General features: G+C 43.0%; 2 protein-coding genes across 3 annotated transcripts in view; both read left to right on the forward strand.

The window, feature by feature from the left end:
* Nucleotides 1-4,004, forward strand: part of VWF (von Willebrand factor) — a 117,939-nt gene extending 113,935 nt beyond the window's left edge. For both annotated transcript variants that reach the window (XM_039719799.1, XM_039719806.1), the window contains 2 exons: nt 2,155-2,252; nt 3,662-4,004. In XM_039719799.1, the coding sequence (XP_039575733.1) occupies nt 2,155-2,252; nt 3,662-3,850 (287 nt within the window). In that variant the 3' untranslated portion in view covers nt 3,851-4,004. The remainder of the gene's footprint in view (nt 1-2,154; nt 2,253-3,661) is intronic.
* An 8,872-nt stretch (nt 4,005-12,876) lies between these two features.
* The window catches only part of ANO2 (anoctamin 2), a 142,748-nt gene continuing 138,309 nt past the window's right edge, over nt 12,877-17,315 (forward strand). Inside the window, exons 1-2 of the mRNA XM_039720454.1 lie at nt 12,877-12,916; nt 15,739-16,140. Of these exons, the coding sequence (XP_039576388.1) occupies nt 15,754-16,140 (387 nt within the window). The 5' untranslated portion in view covers nt 12,877-12,916; nt 15,739-15,753. The remainder of the gene's footprint in view (nt 12,917-15,738; nt 16,141-17,315) is intronic.

Raw genomic sequence — 17,315 nt, forward strand, 5'->3', positions numbered from 1 at the left:
ACTGATGCATTTGTGAGCAGATAACCTCTCCGTTTTCTCCTCCATAAGTAAAAAATAATACTGTAGCTTATATAAAATTTAAAAAATATAACAAAGGATTGAAATTCTCTTTTAAGGTCAGAATATCAACACCTTGTCTGTATTATGTCTTTAATCCTCTTACTTTTGCAATGCATGTGCTCATAAATAAAAGATGACCAGCATAGCAGCCCATCACCACACTGGTATTGGAGCTGCTGCAATAATACCCCTGATGAAGGATGGTAACTCCTAGAGAGTTTGCAGCCTTTGCCTCTCTGGATAATCACTGAACTCTGGCTTGAGAGATAGAAGCCAGAAAGCTATTGAGAGACTGTCATCAAATGGATCAAAGAGGTAATTTGGTTAAGGGAGCTTTAATCTACCAGGCTACAAGTAAGGAATACTCAAAATTATTTATTAACAAAAGCAGATTTTGATATATAAAAGACAGGGCGATGGGCAGCTAGTGCCAATCACTGTAACAGGGGAGAAACTAGTTCCAAATGAGCACAGATCAATGCATAGATTTATTTAACAGAGTCATTCAAACATGATACCTCCCTGCAGCAGCAAAGGCAAACTGATCTAAGTGATGTGATGCTTACGTAAAACCTCCCATACTGAGTGGACCTTGAAATCCTTGTTCCCAATGATGTTTTGCCTGGATGTAGCTCATTTTCTCATGGACACAGATTACATTATGTTCCAAGGTCTTGAGAGAGTCTGTCTTTCAGATGTCTCTGTGCCATAAAGAATTGGGCAAAGAACTCGTTCCCTCAAGTCCAGGCTGATGCCTTTGGCTCAGCAGAGTCGAACAAGTTCTTGGGCAAAGGAGCTGGTTGAGGAGTTAATTTCTCTTCCTATGTTGTGCCTTCACAACTGGACTTTTTTAGTGTGTCTGAGGGCATTGTTCCAGCTTTTAGGTTTGTGGGAGCACACAAGTGAACAGCTCCTATTTTCTCATGAGATTTTTGCGGTATTAGCCACAGGACTTGATAATTGACAAAGGATATTCCTTTATTTCCCACTTAACAAAGAAGTTGTGTCTCTTTTCTCTGTTGATCTCAATGTCACATGTCTTGTTAAGTTACAAGCACTTGCATTTGCAGAGGAGGCACAGTCAACAAAAAAAGTAAATAACAGGTAAAGTAACTAGAAAACAAGTTGATAAGTCAGGATCAAAAAGGGGATGAATCTGTTTTGAGGCTGATGACTTTTTTTTTTGTGCTTTTCAATTGTGTGAACACAACTGCCCTTTCAGGTAGACAATTTTTATAAAGGAGTGATGAAATCATTAAAAAGAGAAAGGGTGGTTCAGTCCTGGAACTAGAAACAAGCTGCATTTTTTTTTAAAATGAAATTTAAGGTTTTAGCAAGGCACAGAGTCAATTTGGTTACCAGCATTCTGATGGAAAGCTGTGTTTACTGGTAGGAAGATGGATACCTTTCTCTTCCCTTTGTGTATGTACTTAGTTGTGCAGTTTCCCCTCTGAATTCCTTTAACTTTCTGAAATGTTTTGGGTAGTACCTAAAAATCAGTCCAGTATTCTATTAAACACAGAAATTTTGTTGGTTAGGTAGAAATGGGTATGAGTAGGAGTCTGTCTTTTCACAGAGACGTAAAACTATAGTAACACTACGCAGAGCTGTTGTTGTCTATGGACAAAAAAACATTGGCTCCTTCATGAGTCTTTAGATGCAGACCAAAACATACAAGAGTTCAGAAGAAAATGTTCTGGATTAGTTTATATTTGAGCATAATAATGATGAGGTTCTCTTTGAAAGTGGGAGAATAGAGCAACTGTTGGTTACTGGAGTTAACAAGAGAGTTGTCTAAGACCAGGGGAGAGGCTGGTGTTTGATGGCCAAGGTGACTTCAGAACAAAGCAGTCAATTGAAAATAAACATGAGAAAAACCCTTCTCTAGTGGAATTTTAGGGCTGTAGTGTGAAATAGTCACACAACTCTGCATGAATTACTCTAAGGAGACACACTCAGCTATGGATTTTACCAGGAAGAACATTTCACTGACAGCAATTTCAGGAGTAAAGGGAAGTGAGTTACAACAAGCAATTTGCCAGCAGTGTCAAACACTTTCTTTTTCTTTTTCTTTTTTTTTTTTTAACTTGGTAGGTGTGGAGGTGGAATGTCATCCAGTAAGTACCAGACTGCAGTATGGGAATATCAATGGATGTGTGGCTGAAAAGGAGGTGCCCATTTCTCATTGTGAGGTAAATAACAAAAATCAATCCCCCTTTTTCTTTCCCTAAAGGAAACCTTTTCTTCCACCATGGTTTCACTTTAGTAAGTGGAGCATTAGTTGGAGCATTGACTGACTTAGTGTTGACCTCATTGGCACTTACTTCCTGAAGTAATTTGCTGATGCTGAATTTTTCCCAGTCCAACCAGCATGAAAAAAGGCACGTGTTACACACAAAGGCTTTGTTCATCCCACTCTCTTGCTTCCATCAGAAATTAATGACTCTGAAGTAGCTCTGTTAGGACTTTCTACTTTTAAAAAAAAGGAATATTTATCTTCACATTTGTGAAGCTGATTTTCAGCTCCGAGTAGGCAGTTGAGCACCGAGCCTCTGGGTTGATTAGGTGAGTTTAAATAGGCATTTAGATAAATGGCATTTTAAAAGACCTTTAAACCTAGGAGCCAAGATTTGACTTTTGTGCCTTATAAGATCTGGGCTTCCTCAATTAGCCTTGGCACCAAGCTCTTGTGTTCTACATGTCTTGTGTCTTCTGTAATCAGATTAAAAATTTAATTTCCAGCCCATCTGGGCTTACACTTTATATGGCAACTTCCTTTTAAAACAGGAGCATAACTTCCCTTCTGGGTATTCCCATCTCTGCTCTTACCAAGATAAACAAGCCCCATACAAGGATTTTAATCAACCCTTGTGTGCAATCCAAGTTATGGCATAACTAATAATTTTCAAACTCTTGTCCTGTCTACAAAGTAAATGGTCCTTAGCCATAAAGTCATAAGTATTGATGTTTCTCCTGCAGAAGTCCAGATTTTACATTGGGAATAAACAGTGTTAAGTACATTTTTTCTAAAGTTGTCCCTGATACTTATAGGATATTTTAATTTAATTAGACTGGGAAATAAGAGCACAAAGCCACCAAAGGAAATGTACTCTGACAGAGTGTTATGTAGGGCTACTTGTTTTGACATCATGAAGGATTATAGCTAGAGGCACTGACAACTTGGTCTAATTTAGTTAAGTGGCCAGACAAGCAGAACAAGAAATAATAGCACCAGCAGGTCAACAGTGGATGTGTGGGTTGCAGCATTTGGCCTAAAGCACTTTCTGAATGCATGATAACCACATTTGCTCAGAAGCCAACACCATAGCTCTGGACATTCCCTTGTGAGATTTTAAATTCCAGGCTCTTTTGTGTGTGTGAGCAGTTTCTTCACCTCTCCTTTGCCCTGCTTATGCTCAGAAGAAGTTACTCTTTGACCAGCACCCTGCATTCTGGACCCAGGCACTGTTTCTGAGTTCATGTTTTCAGCAGAGCACAGAAGGTGGACAAAGTCACCCACAGATATTTTGAAGGAAAGAACCAGGATTCTGAGTGCCATGAAGCTCTATTCAAACTTCAGCTCTCTTTTTTTTCTATCTAGGGCAAGTGCAGAAGCACCACCAGGTATTCTGCTCAGACAGGGCAGTGGGAAGACCACTGCAGCTGCTGTACAGCCACTCAGACCACCACAGTGACGATCCCACTGCGCTGTCCCAACGGGACCATGGTGCAGCACTACATCCCCTCCGCCTCGCTCTGCGAATGCCGTGCTCGCAAGTGCACACCATGAATATTGCCCAGAAGCCCAGCTGCTTAATCTGAAGCCTTTTGATGGAGGAACTTCACAATGCAAACCTAATTTTCTCTGTACACTGCCATATCCATTAGAATCCTGAAAAATTGTATCGACACAGCAAACAATAAAGCTTACCAGCACAACAGAACGTGATCTGATTCATCTTGGGGTGGATTGTAGGAGAGAGATTCCCTTCATTTCACTGTGGAAAATGATGCACGTTATTGAAAAAAATCCCAAAAGAACAACCACAAATAAATCATGCTCAGAAGCAGTTGCTTATACTTAAAGAATATTTCCTAAATCCTTTAGTGCTGTCTGCAGAGGCATTGCAGACAATTCCCCACTTCTGTCCTTACTGACACATGGTGGACTTATAATTTTTTTGCTCTTTTTCCTCCCATTCTTTTCAGGAAGTACAGTAATTATGGGATAAGGCTTCAGAGTAAGAGTAGGATGTTTGTGGTGCACAAACAATACTGGTTGGGGCTTAGACCTTTCTGCAATGCACATACATGTTTCTCCAGAAGCTGAATGCAAAGAAACTGTGTGTTGAGTGCAGACTGTGTAAATTCTGCAAGTCCTCAGGACATGTGTACAGATTTAAGGACAGCTCTTACTTCAGCCTTTGCCCAGATGAAGTCAAGGAGAAAGTTCAGTGGTTATCTCACTTATTTTCAGGTGCCTGGGCTTGATCTGTTGCATTGTTCCAAAAGTTGGAATTAATTTAGATGCAGAATTTGCAATGGCAGGTTTAATTTAGTTATTGCTGCCAGGCATATATTTACAAGGATTTAAATTCTACTTTGTCTAGTTGGGCCATGGAACACAAAAGACCTTCCAGAGTGTTGTTGGTCCTGGAGGAATCTTGTGTCAGTTGTTGGGGTGCATTAGTTTAAGTTGGTTTATTCCTGTACCCCCCATTCCTGCTTATGGTTCTGCCCCGGGCTCTCTCTCTCTCCCTCTTCTGAATTGTCCCGTCAGCTACACTTTATCTTTCCTAAATTCCTCCCTAACTGCCTGTCTGTTATTCAGGGTCCTTGCCTACTCATCCAGAACATTCTGTCCAGGACATTGAATGATTGGTTTAGAGGTCAGGGTTCAACCCCTAATTTATTTACACTGGACACCCGAGCTGTTTGTTACCGTTATTCCCTCCTCTCAAAATTACAGATTGGTCGCTGTGTTCTAGTTATAAGACCTTGCCGAGCAAGCTTTTTTGTCCGCGCCGACGCTCCATCAATAAACACCTCCTTTTTCCCTGTCGGAGCGGTCCAAGCCTTTTCTCCTGCGGGACGCAGCCCAGCTTCTCTCCTCACGGCTCTGGGGGTTTCTCGCCCTTCTGAAGGCATTCCGCCTTAAATACCCCCGCTAGGAAGTCTCCTAGCGGGAGAGTGCCCTTCCCCCCTCACTGCTGCCGGCGGTGCTGGCCTGTGCAGCCGGGTGAGTCAGAGACCAAGAGGTCAGCAGTAGCCGCTGCAGTCAGTGAAGCAGTTTTACTGGGAAGTACTAATTTCTCAAAAATATGAGAGAGGGAGGACTGTTATTGCCATGCGTGTTTTTGAAAGACAAGAATTATTTAACAATTTTAAAGTAATGAATGGCATTTTGACATGATTAAATGGGTGAAAACATCTGAACTGCAAGGAAAGCTCCCTTTAGGAACAAACAAAAACTCCTGTGCTTTCAAGTGAAAAGTTAAGTTGTTCCTTTTTTTAGAGGAACCAGGCAGATCTCTGCTGCTTCTCTCTTGCCAGTCAGTTGTGGATTCAACACATCCTGAATTGTGAGCCCTTTTTGTTTTTAATATTTTTTCAAGACAACCTTTATTGCTGCACAGTGATACAAGTGCAGGCCTTCCATGCATCTGTGTCTTCTGCTATAGGCCACAGTAACACCAGAGAGAGAAACCCAGTTTTAATTGGCACCACCCCCACTTGCTGCAGCAGATTTGTCACCAATTTACCTCCACCTTCACACCATTTCCTTCCTGTAGCTGCCTCTAGGTATTAACCTCCCTGACAGATGGATTTGGGTCACCCAGGTAGTCAACAGCACATGTGAAGCTGAAGATTGTAATTCCTGGAATAGCAACCTGAAACATCAGAGAGGAGCAGAGAGAAGGGAGTGAAAGGCAAATGTCATCCTCTTCCACTTACCATGGCTGGGATGTCCCTTTATTTCAGCCTGTGCCCTCACCCAGACTGACCCTTCTTAGCTCCTGAAAGCTGACAGGATTGCAGCCTAAGGCTTTGTGGCTGCAGACAGGTCTTCTAATTAGATAATTAATTGTATGAGTCAGTGCAGTGCAGCCTGTGAGAAGAGCACTTACTGGCTTTGTTTACAGCAGGGAGTTCTGGGGACTTTGGTGTGGTCTAGATGTTGTTACTCAGACCTGTGTATTCTAAGCCCCTGTCATGAGCAAGACCAGAAGGGTCTTCCTTGAAAATCCTTTTGTAGAAATAGACCATCAGGAAAGAAAATGCAGAAGGGAATGAATCTTCTTTAACAGGCTGAGGAGGTAAATACATTTCTGACTTGCTGGCATGAGAATCAAACCTTTTCAGGCAGTCTGCCCCAAAAGAGCTGTTTGACTTTTGCCCAAGGAGCCAGTGGGCTCAGACCTGCTCTGTGCAGGTTTCATTGCCTTTCACACAGGCAGCTGCAATTAGTGCAATTTCAATACTTTCAGCAGCATTTCTCCCTGGCAGGAGTGAAGAGCATAGTTCTGCCTACCATCAAATGTGCCAGCACATCACACGGTACTCTACATCTTCATGCTTCTACATGCTTCATTGGCATTCTCCAGCAGAAGCCAGGCTTTGAGGAATATTTTTTCCCCAAGTTATGCATTCTGTTTGTGAGCTTTGATGGGTTTGAACTACCTTGGCCTTTACCTTTTCACCAATGATTAGGAGCACATCCCACCGCTTCAGAGCACCAGCTGGATTGTTGAGTGTGCCATAGGATAGATTTACAGGAATGCTGAAGGATCTGGGGGAGTCTTATATAACTCCTTAATAATTCAAAACATCTAATCTCTCTGCTAAATTTACAGACTAGCAAGCACCACTCCTCTACAGCAGGTGAAACACAATCAGGTATATTGGTATTATTTGTCACTGCTCTGCATTATCAATTAACACCATACCCAAGTACCACTGCAAAGACAGTGATGCCAATATATGATTTTCTCTGTTGGAAAGTCTTAAAAATAGACTACTTCCATTCTAAGCAGCTGGATGTTACTTCCTCTCGTACTGCTGTGTATATTATTTATTACCTGAGCTAAGTGTATTACCTGTAAAACACCCATCCTTATGGCTTATAGAAGCTGCAAATTGGAACCTGTGCAGGCAGAGCTCTAAGTCCACAGGGATCCCAGCAGGACCTGGCTCTACATTCCTATACTATTCCAGAATTAGCCAGGATTTGCCTTTCTGGTTTTGAGCTTAGCTGGAGCAGCATAGATTGTGGATGGAAAATTGCAAAAGTTTCAGAATGTTTTAATTTCTTTCTCCCTGAGATAGGTGTAGAAAGCAGGAGATTTGTTCCCTGTCTAGGAAACAGATTAATTGTTTTTAAAATTTCTGAAAGAAGTTCTGAGAGTACTAGCAGGGTAAAAAGGACAAAGTATTTGATACCTGTTGATATTTTGGTTAGAAGATAAGAAATGCCATTTCAAAGTAGGGACCAAGAACAGTGGGGGGGATTTAATGAATTTAAAATACCATACAAATTTCTTAATCTTGCTGGGAAAATTTTACATCATCCAACCGAAGTTTTGGGAAACAACTGCTGCACTGCTCCCTTTATGTACACAGCAGGCTTGATAGCACAACCAGGGTGCATCAGCACATCTCTCTGTGACAGAGACAACTTTTACCCTTGCCAGCCATGACACAGTGCACTATCCTGATTTACAAGGTCATAGAACCACTGAACTTTATTCAGGCATTGAATAAATCCATTTATCCCTGTCACACTAGAAAAACCATCGTAGTGTCATAAACAGGCTTAAAGAAAAAAAGATTTGGACTCAAATTAGTTACTTCTCTCCCCAGTTATCATTAGCAGATAAGAGTCCTTTTTCAGATAGCATTGGTCATCAACAACTTTTCTTCCCTATACGTTGCTTAAATTGCAAAGTTGAAGGCTAAGCAGGATCCATCACCTGTTCTGATTAGACCATTGATTACAAGATAATCCCCTGAATATTTCATGCAGGAATGATGGTGCATCCAGGCACTGAGGTAACTTGAGTACTTGAAACAGAACCTTATAAAAAGCTCTCTGCACTTACCTCCTACCTGGGAGCACTGTGAAGCTTTGTAGATATAAAGACACAGAAACTACCTCCAAGACAATCTGATCCTTGAGTGCTGATTCTTTGGACAGAGCTGGCTCTGCTGTAGAGCCCTGGTTCCCCTGGTTCTGCATTAGCCTTTCTCCTTCCTCACCACTGCCTTCTGGACAAAATATGCCTGTTGTTACCTTGCTTCTTGAGGTGTTATGGGGCATGAAGACAAAGTGCTGAAGTTCCAGCAGAGAATTGCCATGGTCTTTCAGGTCATGGGAATTTGGTCTTTCTCCTTCTCTTCCCTCCATGATGGTAATCACCAAACCAGAAGGTCTTGCTAATTAGCTTCAGTTTGTGGTTTGCTTAAAGCAGGATCAAGGCAGGATGGAAATAGCTGCTGGTGCTGTTCTCTCCTTAAGCCAGTGCAGAAGCAGATTGTGCACGGCATAGCCACATCCTATTTTAGTACTGACACAATTTCCAGCCAAACCTCCAGGCAACATGGAAACACACATACCTGGTAAGTTTTTTCTCTGTTTCATTCTTATTGCTGCCTATCAAGAGGGATAGGCAAAGATGGGGTGGAGAACAAAGAAAGGAGTGCTTTGGAAGGACTTCTCTGTCTTCTTTTAGGGGGAAAAAAAAAGAGAGAAATCTGCAGGCCAGTTACATACAGAGAGCTCAGAGATAAAACATACAGAGTTAATTTCTCCTGAAGTCTCAGAAGAACAGCTGTGGGTCAGTGTTGTGATCCACGTGGAAAAGACAGTCACTAGGCAAATGCCTTCTGCTGGTCTTCTGCTGTTTCCCCCTGCATTTGCCTTATTGCAGTGCAACTGTGGGGACGGAGCAATATCCTTTTCCAGGAGAAAATGGGCAGCCCTGAGCTCTCAATTCCCATACAAAAGGAGCAAATCTGCTCAGTGCATAAAGCCTTCCTTCTGGAGTTCCCAGTATATGAGTTTAGAATAACTTTCAGTGCTGATGTTGAGTCATTGTTCTTTTGCTGTCAAAAGCTCTGTGGCTGTTTCCATGTTATCTCATTGTTTCTGGGGCTGTATCTCTGCTGTGAACTTCAAACCCCTTATTTGAATAATAGAAGGATAGAATTTGACCTTTAAATTTTAGCTATCTTGTATTTCTCTTTGGAATGGTTCAAGAACTATTTAGGTGTTTAGTCCCCTGCTGCTTAACTGCTTCTATTAAAATCAGTCCCGTAACAAAACTCAGAACTGGATGGTTCTCTTTATAAAGAGTATTTCTTCTCTAATTGTATTTGGAGTGGGAAGGCAAAGGATATCTGTGTTATGTACAGCCAAATGTAGAGAAATACAACTGAGATACTGAGTCCTACCCAAGAGATTCTCCTGCTGGGTGTCCTTGAGGCTCAGGGCATTTTAAACTGAGTGTTGGCATGGGGTTCAGATGGGCAGATGCACCCAGACTGTCCAGATTAGTCCAGCATTAGTCAGGGTTTGTTGTTTTACCCTTTCCACCTGCAGTCCGAGAGGTACTGTGTGAGCCCTGAACACACAAGCTGCAAATTAGATGGCATTAGAGACAACCCAAATAGCCTTGTCTGTCTAATTAATATATTTTTAAAAGGCACTAAAATGGTGGTTTTGAAGACACAGTGGAGGAAATCATGATTTACTATAGCTGAGTTTGGAGGAGATGTGCACAAGAAGTAATTTTGGCATGAGCCGAGCTTCTTCATCTACATTCAGAGCTGAAAAGTCATTATTTACTGAGAACCTAAAGAGCACAGGAATAACCATCCTTTCATATATATATATGTCCTTTGAAAAAGATGTTTGAGTAAAGCTACAAGGAAACATTAAATTCAAGTAGGGTTTTTTCATCCCTGCTTGGGGGTTGGAGTTTGCCAATCCTCCTAAATTGCAGATGTCTTGAACAGCCTTACAAAGGAGTACTCTTCTAACTCTGGTGTCCTTCAGAAATGCAGATACTTTCTGATATTTATCTGAAAAGAGAAGAAGATAAATAAAAGCAGTTCCCTGTCTGTGCCCTGGATGACCAAACCACTTGCAGCATATTCTGCAAGTAGCTGTGCTGTGATAATCTGATCATCTGGACCACTCAGCTCAGTTAATTGGCTGTTACTCAGGATTTAATACAGAGCTCCTAAAAAGGCAGACTCCTTTCCTGCCTCTTTCACAAGCAGTGTGGTCCTTTAAGACTCCCTCTCAGTCTTTCCACTTTTGGCAGTCTGTGCAACTTCTTTATGGTGGCACTTAGGTTGAGGACCTGGGAACACAAACAGTAAGGTGAATTGCTGCACATGTGGGCAACCCTTAAGTTTGCAAAAAGCTGAGGCAAAGGAGTGCAGAGAGGCTGAGTGAGCAGGTGCTGACTGGCTGTGAATTGGAACTGGAGCTGGTCACTGATCTCTGTCCTGGAGGTACCTTGTCCTTGGAAGCCGTTTACAACTTGATGGAGTTTGACTGGAGGGATGGCTCCCCAGCCATTTTTGTAGAATGAGTGTAGTTCCTGAACACTTGCTTTCCAAGTTGAAGTCAAGATTCCATATGCACACACAGAGCTTGTTTCTATCCATAGTAATTCCTCCAGAATATTTACAGAATGAGAACATGTAAGGCCAGATGTCATAAAGGCTTACAGGGTGGAATGAGGTCAGGCTGCATCTGAAGCAGAAGCCCCTGAGGCGCTGCTGTACCAGGAACTGTCAAATGTGGAATGCATTCAAAACAAAACATTTTGGTTCAATTGGTCTAATTTGGGAAGTTGAAAAGCTTTTGGGAGGACAGGAGTCCTCCACATACAGATATGGCAATTGCATTTCCATGAAGAATCTTGTTCTGACTGGGAGTCCCTGACTGCCTCACTAGTTTACCAGTGTTAATCTCAGGTTCGTGACACAGCTTCCAGAGGTTGGGAAGCATAATGCAGATGAAATCATGTTGTAAATGAACTGCAGCTTTTTCCCTAGGCCTAGTTAAAAGGACTGGAAAGAAAAAGAGGTCTTTAATTGACTGTGTAAAGGTCTTGTGAGATATCCCAGACTCAGTCTGAAAATACTGGAGAAACATTGTGTGTGGCCTTTGGAAATGAAACCTCCAGTTATTAATTATTTTTCTTGGAGTTTCCCTCGTGGCATCATTATGTGCTTCATTAAAGTGAGCCAAGCACAAGTCTGCTCGGGAGATCAGACAAGGAAGAGTAGTGAGTCAATCTGCTGGACTATTCAAGTGCTGCTGGACCCTAATCTGGTATTGATAGGAAATATAAGGGCAAAGACACCCTCCTCCGAGCATTTTCTTCTTTAGCATTCTACTGTCTCCTCTCTTCAGAATGTGGTGGTGGGGAAGGAGTTTCAGTCTGAGTATAGGGAATAGAAGGGTCTCGGCTAAATGAGGGGGAAATACAACTTCCAGACTTTAGCAGTACACAATGGATGTGGTGTCTCCCTGGATAGATGGGAGCTGTTATTTCTTCTTCCTGGAGAAAAGTCCTGACTAGACAGAGGCAGTGGTGTATTGTCTCTGTCATGGTGATGGTGCCGACCATTAGGCAGATGTGTACAGGATATCTTCTCCTGGGTATAAAACACTAATGCTGGAAGGACCAAGACATGGGTTTTCCCTCTAAGTGCTTCTCCAAGAGAATGAGTGTATGGATCAATCAACCCCGTTTCAGCTGCGGCACCACTAGAGGGGGAAAGAGTATGAAACATTTCTGTGTTGAAACAGTTTCTGCATCCACTGGTTTTTATTAGCATTTTTCACCATGCTACTGCCAGTATGGAATTGACCTGTTAGAGTGAGGAGGCCTCCAAGAGAATTAGAGGGATGAAGCAGCTCTGCTGTGAAGAAAGACAGTAAGAGGTAATTGGGATTGTTCAGCCTGGAAAAGAAAAGGCATTGGTGTGACCTCATTGTGGCCTTGCAGTGCCTGAAGGGAGCCCACAGGAAAGATGGAGAGAGACTCTTGACAAGGGCCTGGAGTGACAGGACAAGGGGCAATGGCTTCACACTGGCAGAGAGGAGGTTTAAATTGGGTATCCAGAAGAAACTGTTCCCTGTGAGGGTGGAGAGACCCTGGCACAGCGTGCCCAGAGCAGCCGTGGCTCTCCTATGTCCCTGGCAGTGTTTCAGAAACCTAGGCAGTGTTCTGAGAAACCTAGGCTAGTGGAAGGTGTCTGTGCCCATGGCAGTGGGGATAGAAATGAGATTATCTTTTAGGTCTCTTCCAACCCAGGACAGCTGGTGATTCTGTGATGATTTCCAAACCCTCCATTGTTCTGCACTGTGACCATGTAATTTGTCAAACACAAGAGATGGGGAGCATGTCTAAAAATTCCAGACATTACCCTCTAAGACCAGAACATGTAGGTATAATCTTAGATATACTTGATGAGCATTTCACATGTGTAAAGAATTCTTTATGGAGAAATACCACGATCTACAATTTTGTACCTGAGGCCACTGGATCTGTTCACATCACTAGAAATGAATAGTGTCTACTGACTGCAGTATTCCCCATTCCGTTAGGGAACCACCTGTATGAAACTTGCTTTATGTATTTATCTCTCCTTTTCAGACTTTGCTCTACCCTCCTCACACCCAACTCTCAATGGACAGAAGATAACAAAATCAGCAAGGGACTCTTTTTCAGCCTACAACAGCAAATACCTTACTGTTCCTCAGAACCGGACTTCCTGGCACAGAAGTGGGACCAGTGGAGCTCTTGAAGCATCAGTGGTGTCCTACAGAGGATCTGTAAGTAGGGTTTCATGCTCATTGCTCTAGGTCAAGTGTATTTGGGATTATGAAGAGGCTGGAAGCAGAGTGAGAAAAGCAGGGCGCACTCTCCTGTGTGTTGGTTAAATCATACAGGGAGAAGAATCTTTATGAGGAAAGTGATACCACAGCCTCAGGTGGTTCATTTGTCTCTCTGTGTACAGCAAGAATTAATTTCTTCAGTAGTAATCTCACCAAAATTTCTGGATTGTTTACTTTAGCCAAAGTCCTTTAGAGCAGGAATAGAGGGGGTTGCTATTACCCCCAGTGGCAGAAAAGATCAATGTAGGTTGATCACTACATTGGGTGTGCCTGTGTCAGCCCTGAGTCAGCTGTGACCAGGTACTAATGTGGGGCTGGATTGGATTGATTCCCAGTGGAAGTGTGATGTGGCTGTAGTGTTCAGAGGAGAGCTGTGTTAGAGGGGGCACATTTGGGATGTATTTGTAGTGACATATTTGCTATCAGACCATTAAAACAAAATCATCATGAAATGCTGATCCTATCATAGTGTTTTCTTATTCCTTGGTGTGGTGGTTTCTTGTCTTGGAAGCATCAAGAAGCAGTGAAAGCAGGACCTAAATTGGTCATTTATATCACTGTTTCTGACTTTTACAATGGATGTGAGAGGAGGAGAGAAAGATCTTGATAGTTCCTTCAGAGGCATTTTTGAAATTGCAATTTTTTGTGTTCCTCCCTAAAAAAGTCTTCTTGTGCCAGAATGTCACATGGTAAGGCAAGCAGTGCAAATTTAGGGCAGGAAATGTCTTTAGTGAAATATGTGGGAATTTTGATTAGTTTTCTGTGAATTGGACACCCATAATTATGGGGATGGCACCTTGCTGCCAAGAGTGAGGAAAAGAGTCCACGGAGAGGGAGTCACTGTTGACTCTCCTCATCCCCTGTGTAACTCCAGCAACCCCAAGTGTTGCTATGGTGCTCTCTCTCAGGTGGCTAGGATGTGGCAGGTGGCTCCACACAGTAACAAACAGGAAAACCTTGGCATGATTTTCACATTCTACAACCTCCTTATTCCCTCTCCTGCTTCTTGTTCATGGTTCTTGTTTCTGCCTACACTCTCCAGTAAAGGAGGAGAGGACCCTCAAAGCTCATCTTCTCTAGAGCCAGCTAATGCATTGCCTTGCACCAGTGACCTGCTGTGTTGATATCATTCCGTCTGCACTCTATAGCCTGAAACTCCCTGGGAGGGACACTAAAAATCTGCCACAGGTTTTACCTCACTGGGGCAGAGATGGATTTGGAGAGTTTGCATGGGCTGCCCGTGAGTAATACACGAAAATGTATCTAATCAGGAAATGGGGAATTGCAATAAAATGATGTCTCAAAAGCAGTTTTGTTTTCTGCCAGGATGTAGTGCTAAGTATGATTTTGGATGTGCCTAAAGGGACTGTATATATACTTTAGACATGAAGGATGTGATAAGTGTGATGCGCAGAACAGATTACTCAGTGGTAATTTTGTGAAAGGATGAAGGATGTAGCATACATGTAAAGCCAAGACTTATTTAGTGACATGATGACTGAAAGCTACTTTGTGGGAGTGTAAGTAAAGCAAAACAATGAAAAACAAGAATCTGATGATATTGATGAATATAATAATATGCACGTTTACATAATGCATTCATAAATTTATGTTGTTTTAACAAACAAGATAATTGCCATGCAGCAAGTGGTTAACTTTGCATTCAGCACTACCAACACATGTAAGGAAGGGGAGAAAAAGAGAGAAAGAAACCTTTGACTGGTACCTGCTGAGATTTTGTTTGTGCAGTCACCTATGGGAACCATAAATGTTTGGAATTAGGTTATAGGATGATTGCTTTGAATCAGGTTGACCCTTGCTTTTATCTTTTCCCCATCACTGGAGGGCTGGTGTCACTCCAGTGAATAACACTCTAGAGAGCTCTCTGAAGGGCTTTACATGGCAGCATTGTGCTGGAAATGGTGGCTGCAAACAGTTTGGAAAACTCATGGGCTGCCTTTAATGAGTGGGAAGTGTGAGTGGGAAGAATGAGCCTCAGTGTCCGATTTACACATGAATGCTGCAGAATTCCCATCCAGGCTGGGGAGTGATGGCAGGATTACTGTTGCAGCTGCATCCCAGGAGGGTTCTAAGAGGGAGATGATGAAGCAGGGATGGTCTGAGGGGCTGATGGGATGCAACATGGGTGGTTTGAAGGATTTTAGCCATGGATTCCTTTTTGCAGTGTTACTGGTCAGTCACACAGTCTTTTCATATGTTAAAATACAAGCTAGCATGGCTAGCCATTCATGGGACATATCCTTTCTAATCCCTGGTATTTTCCAAAGTGTTTCTGTCCAGCCTGGCCTTTCTGGACCTTGAACCACGTTAAAGATATTTCTCCTATCCTGGCTAAGATTGATTTCTTCCATTCCAATACTGTTTTTGCTTCCCTTCCCTGCCTGCTTTGCTCCACAGCATATGGCATATGGCCTGTAATGTGGTCCTTATTCTCACTTCTCTGTCCCCTTTTATAATGTCCTCTCCCTTTGGTCTGTGCATGTGCAGAACAGGGTAACAGAGTTGGGGTGTGCCTCCATACGTGCTCTTCCATAGGCATCCCAAGTGTTGGGATAAACTAAACTATGTTTAGTTTATGGTCAGAGGAGGAATGAAGGGAGACTGGTGTGCAAAATTAGTATTTGTAGGTCATACCTGGATTCTTAGCAGCTCCATGTGCTCATGTGGAGATAAACCCCCCCACCTATGTGAGCTTTTTTGGTTTTCTTGTCTGGGCAACTCCCGTGTTTCTCTCCCAGATTATCAACAACTACATGGAAGGGACCCAGGCAGGGGCAAGGGACAAGGCCTCCCCGAGTGGCTTGCACTTCAGGGACAGCAAGAGGAAGGTCGACTACGTCTTGGCCTACCACTACCGCAGACGCGTGGCCCAGCATGTGCCCGGTGCTGCCTCCCCAGAGCCGAGGTGTGGATCTGCCTCTGTGACCCTAGTTTCGAACGGAGGCACCGGGAAGGGCTGCACCGAGCCCCAGCAGCAGGACAATGGCCAGCATGCCCTGCAGGAGTGGCCGGGGCTGCCCGGCCTGGAGGTGATGGAGCTCAGCCCACTGGATGCCTTGGAGGAGGAGAGGCGGCTGCAGCGGGAGGAGTATGAACACAACCTGCTGGAAGCAGGGCTGGAGATCGAGAAAGACCCCGAGGTAAGAGGGAGAGATTTGCACCTTATACATGGCATTGGGTGTCCTGATGAAAATGCACGCTTTGGATGCCTGAAATATGGTGTGAAGCTAAGAAGGTGGCCAGGGTGTGTTTGTGTTGCTTGGCCCTTTCTGCCTGAGAAAGACATGGTGGTTATTGTTGTTTGATGTAGTGTTGAGTAGAAATTTCAATCTTACTTCAGATGAAAACATATTTCTTTATCTAAATGTTCTTATGGCATGCAGCAGACACACTTTTCTTACCAAAAAACCCCCCAACAACTTAAATGTTGCTAAAATGAAGAAAGTATCTCTTAAGTAATTTGCTGGAACACTGCTAAGATATTTTGTATTTCCTTACAGTATTTTTGGTGTGACTCTCAGCTTTCTTCTCTGCCATATGTAAATTTTGTGCCCTTCCTTCATTCCACCCACAAAATGAGCATCCCCTATGCTTTGACAGGAGAAGATCCCAGCCTATGCTGTTTTTATCCTCCCATGTGTGTGATGCTGGAATGACGTTATGCTCACATCAGCTGGGAGCTATGGTTATTTTCCTTGGCTGTCGCCAGTCAGTTTGTTGAACACAGGTCTTCCAAATCCCACGTTGTTGCACCGAGCTCTGTGCTATCCCTCTGTGCCCCTTTGAAAGTCATGGATATTTATATCCAATGAAGGGAAATCCCTGCTGGGTTATGGTTTTAGGTGCTCTGTTGTTCTTGACACCAAATTTGAGAGACTTAAAGCACCTTTTTGTACTTTCTGAGAACTTACAGCTCGTGTTGCTTCTGGTGCAACTAGTCAACATTTCCAAAACATGGAGCAAATCACAGACTGAATCTGAAAATTTGAGACTGACTGGCTTGGCATAGTGTATGCATATTAAATCACTGGCAGGAGTAGAAAGAAATAGAAAAGTATTTTGACTCTTAACGTTTTCATTGCTTAATTTTCTGAGTTGCAGGTGGCTCTGGGTTGTATTTCACTGCACAGCCTGGCTGAGCCATCCTTGCCCTGAGCAGAAAAAAGTGATCTCAGATCCTGATTCTTTTATGCTGTGCCCTGGGGTTATGGTTCAGTACATGACCATCTTACTCCTATGATTTTTATAACCAAATTGCATAAAATCCAGGAGAACAGCTGTTTTTGGAGACCCCTTTCAGTTCTGAATTTCATCA

Source organism: Passer montanus, unplaced genomic scaffold (assembly GCF_014805655.1).
Source record: "Passer montanus isolate IOZ18808 unplaced genomic scaffold, ASM1480565v1 scaffold106, whole genome shotgun sequence".
Taxonomy (NCBI): domain Eukaryota; kingdom Metazoa; phylum Chordata; class Aves; order Passeriformes; family Passeridae; genus Passer; species Passer montanus.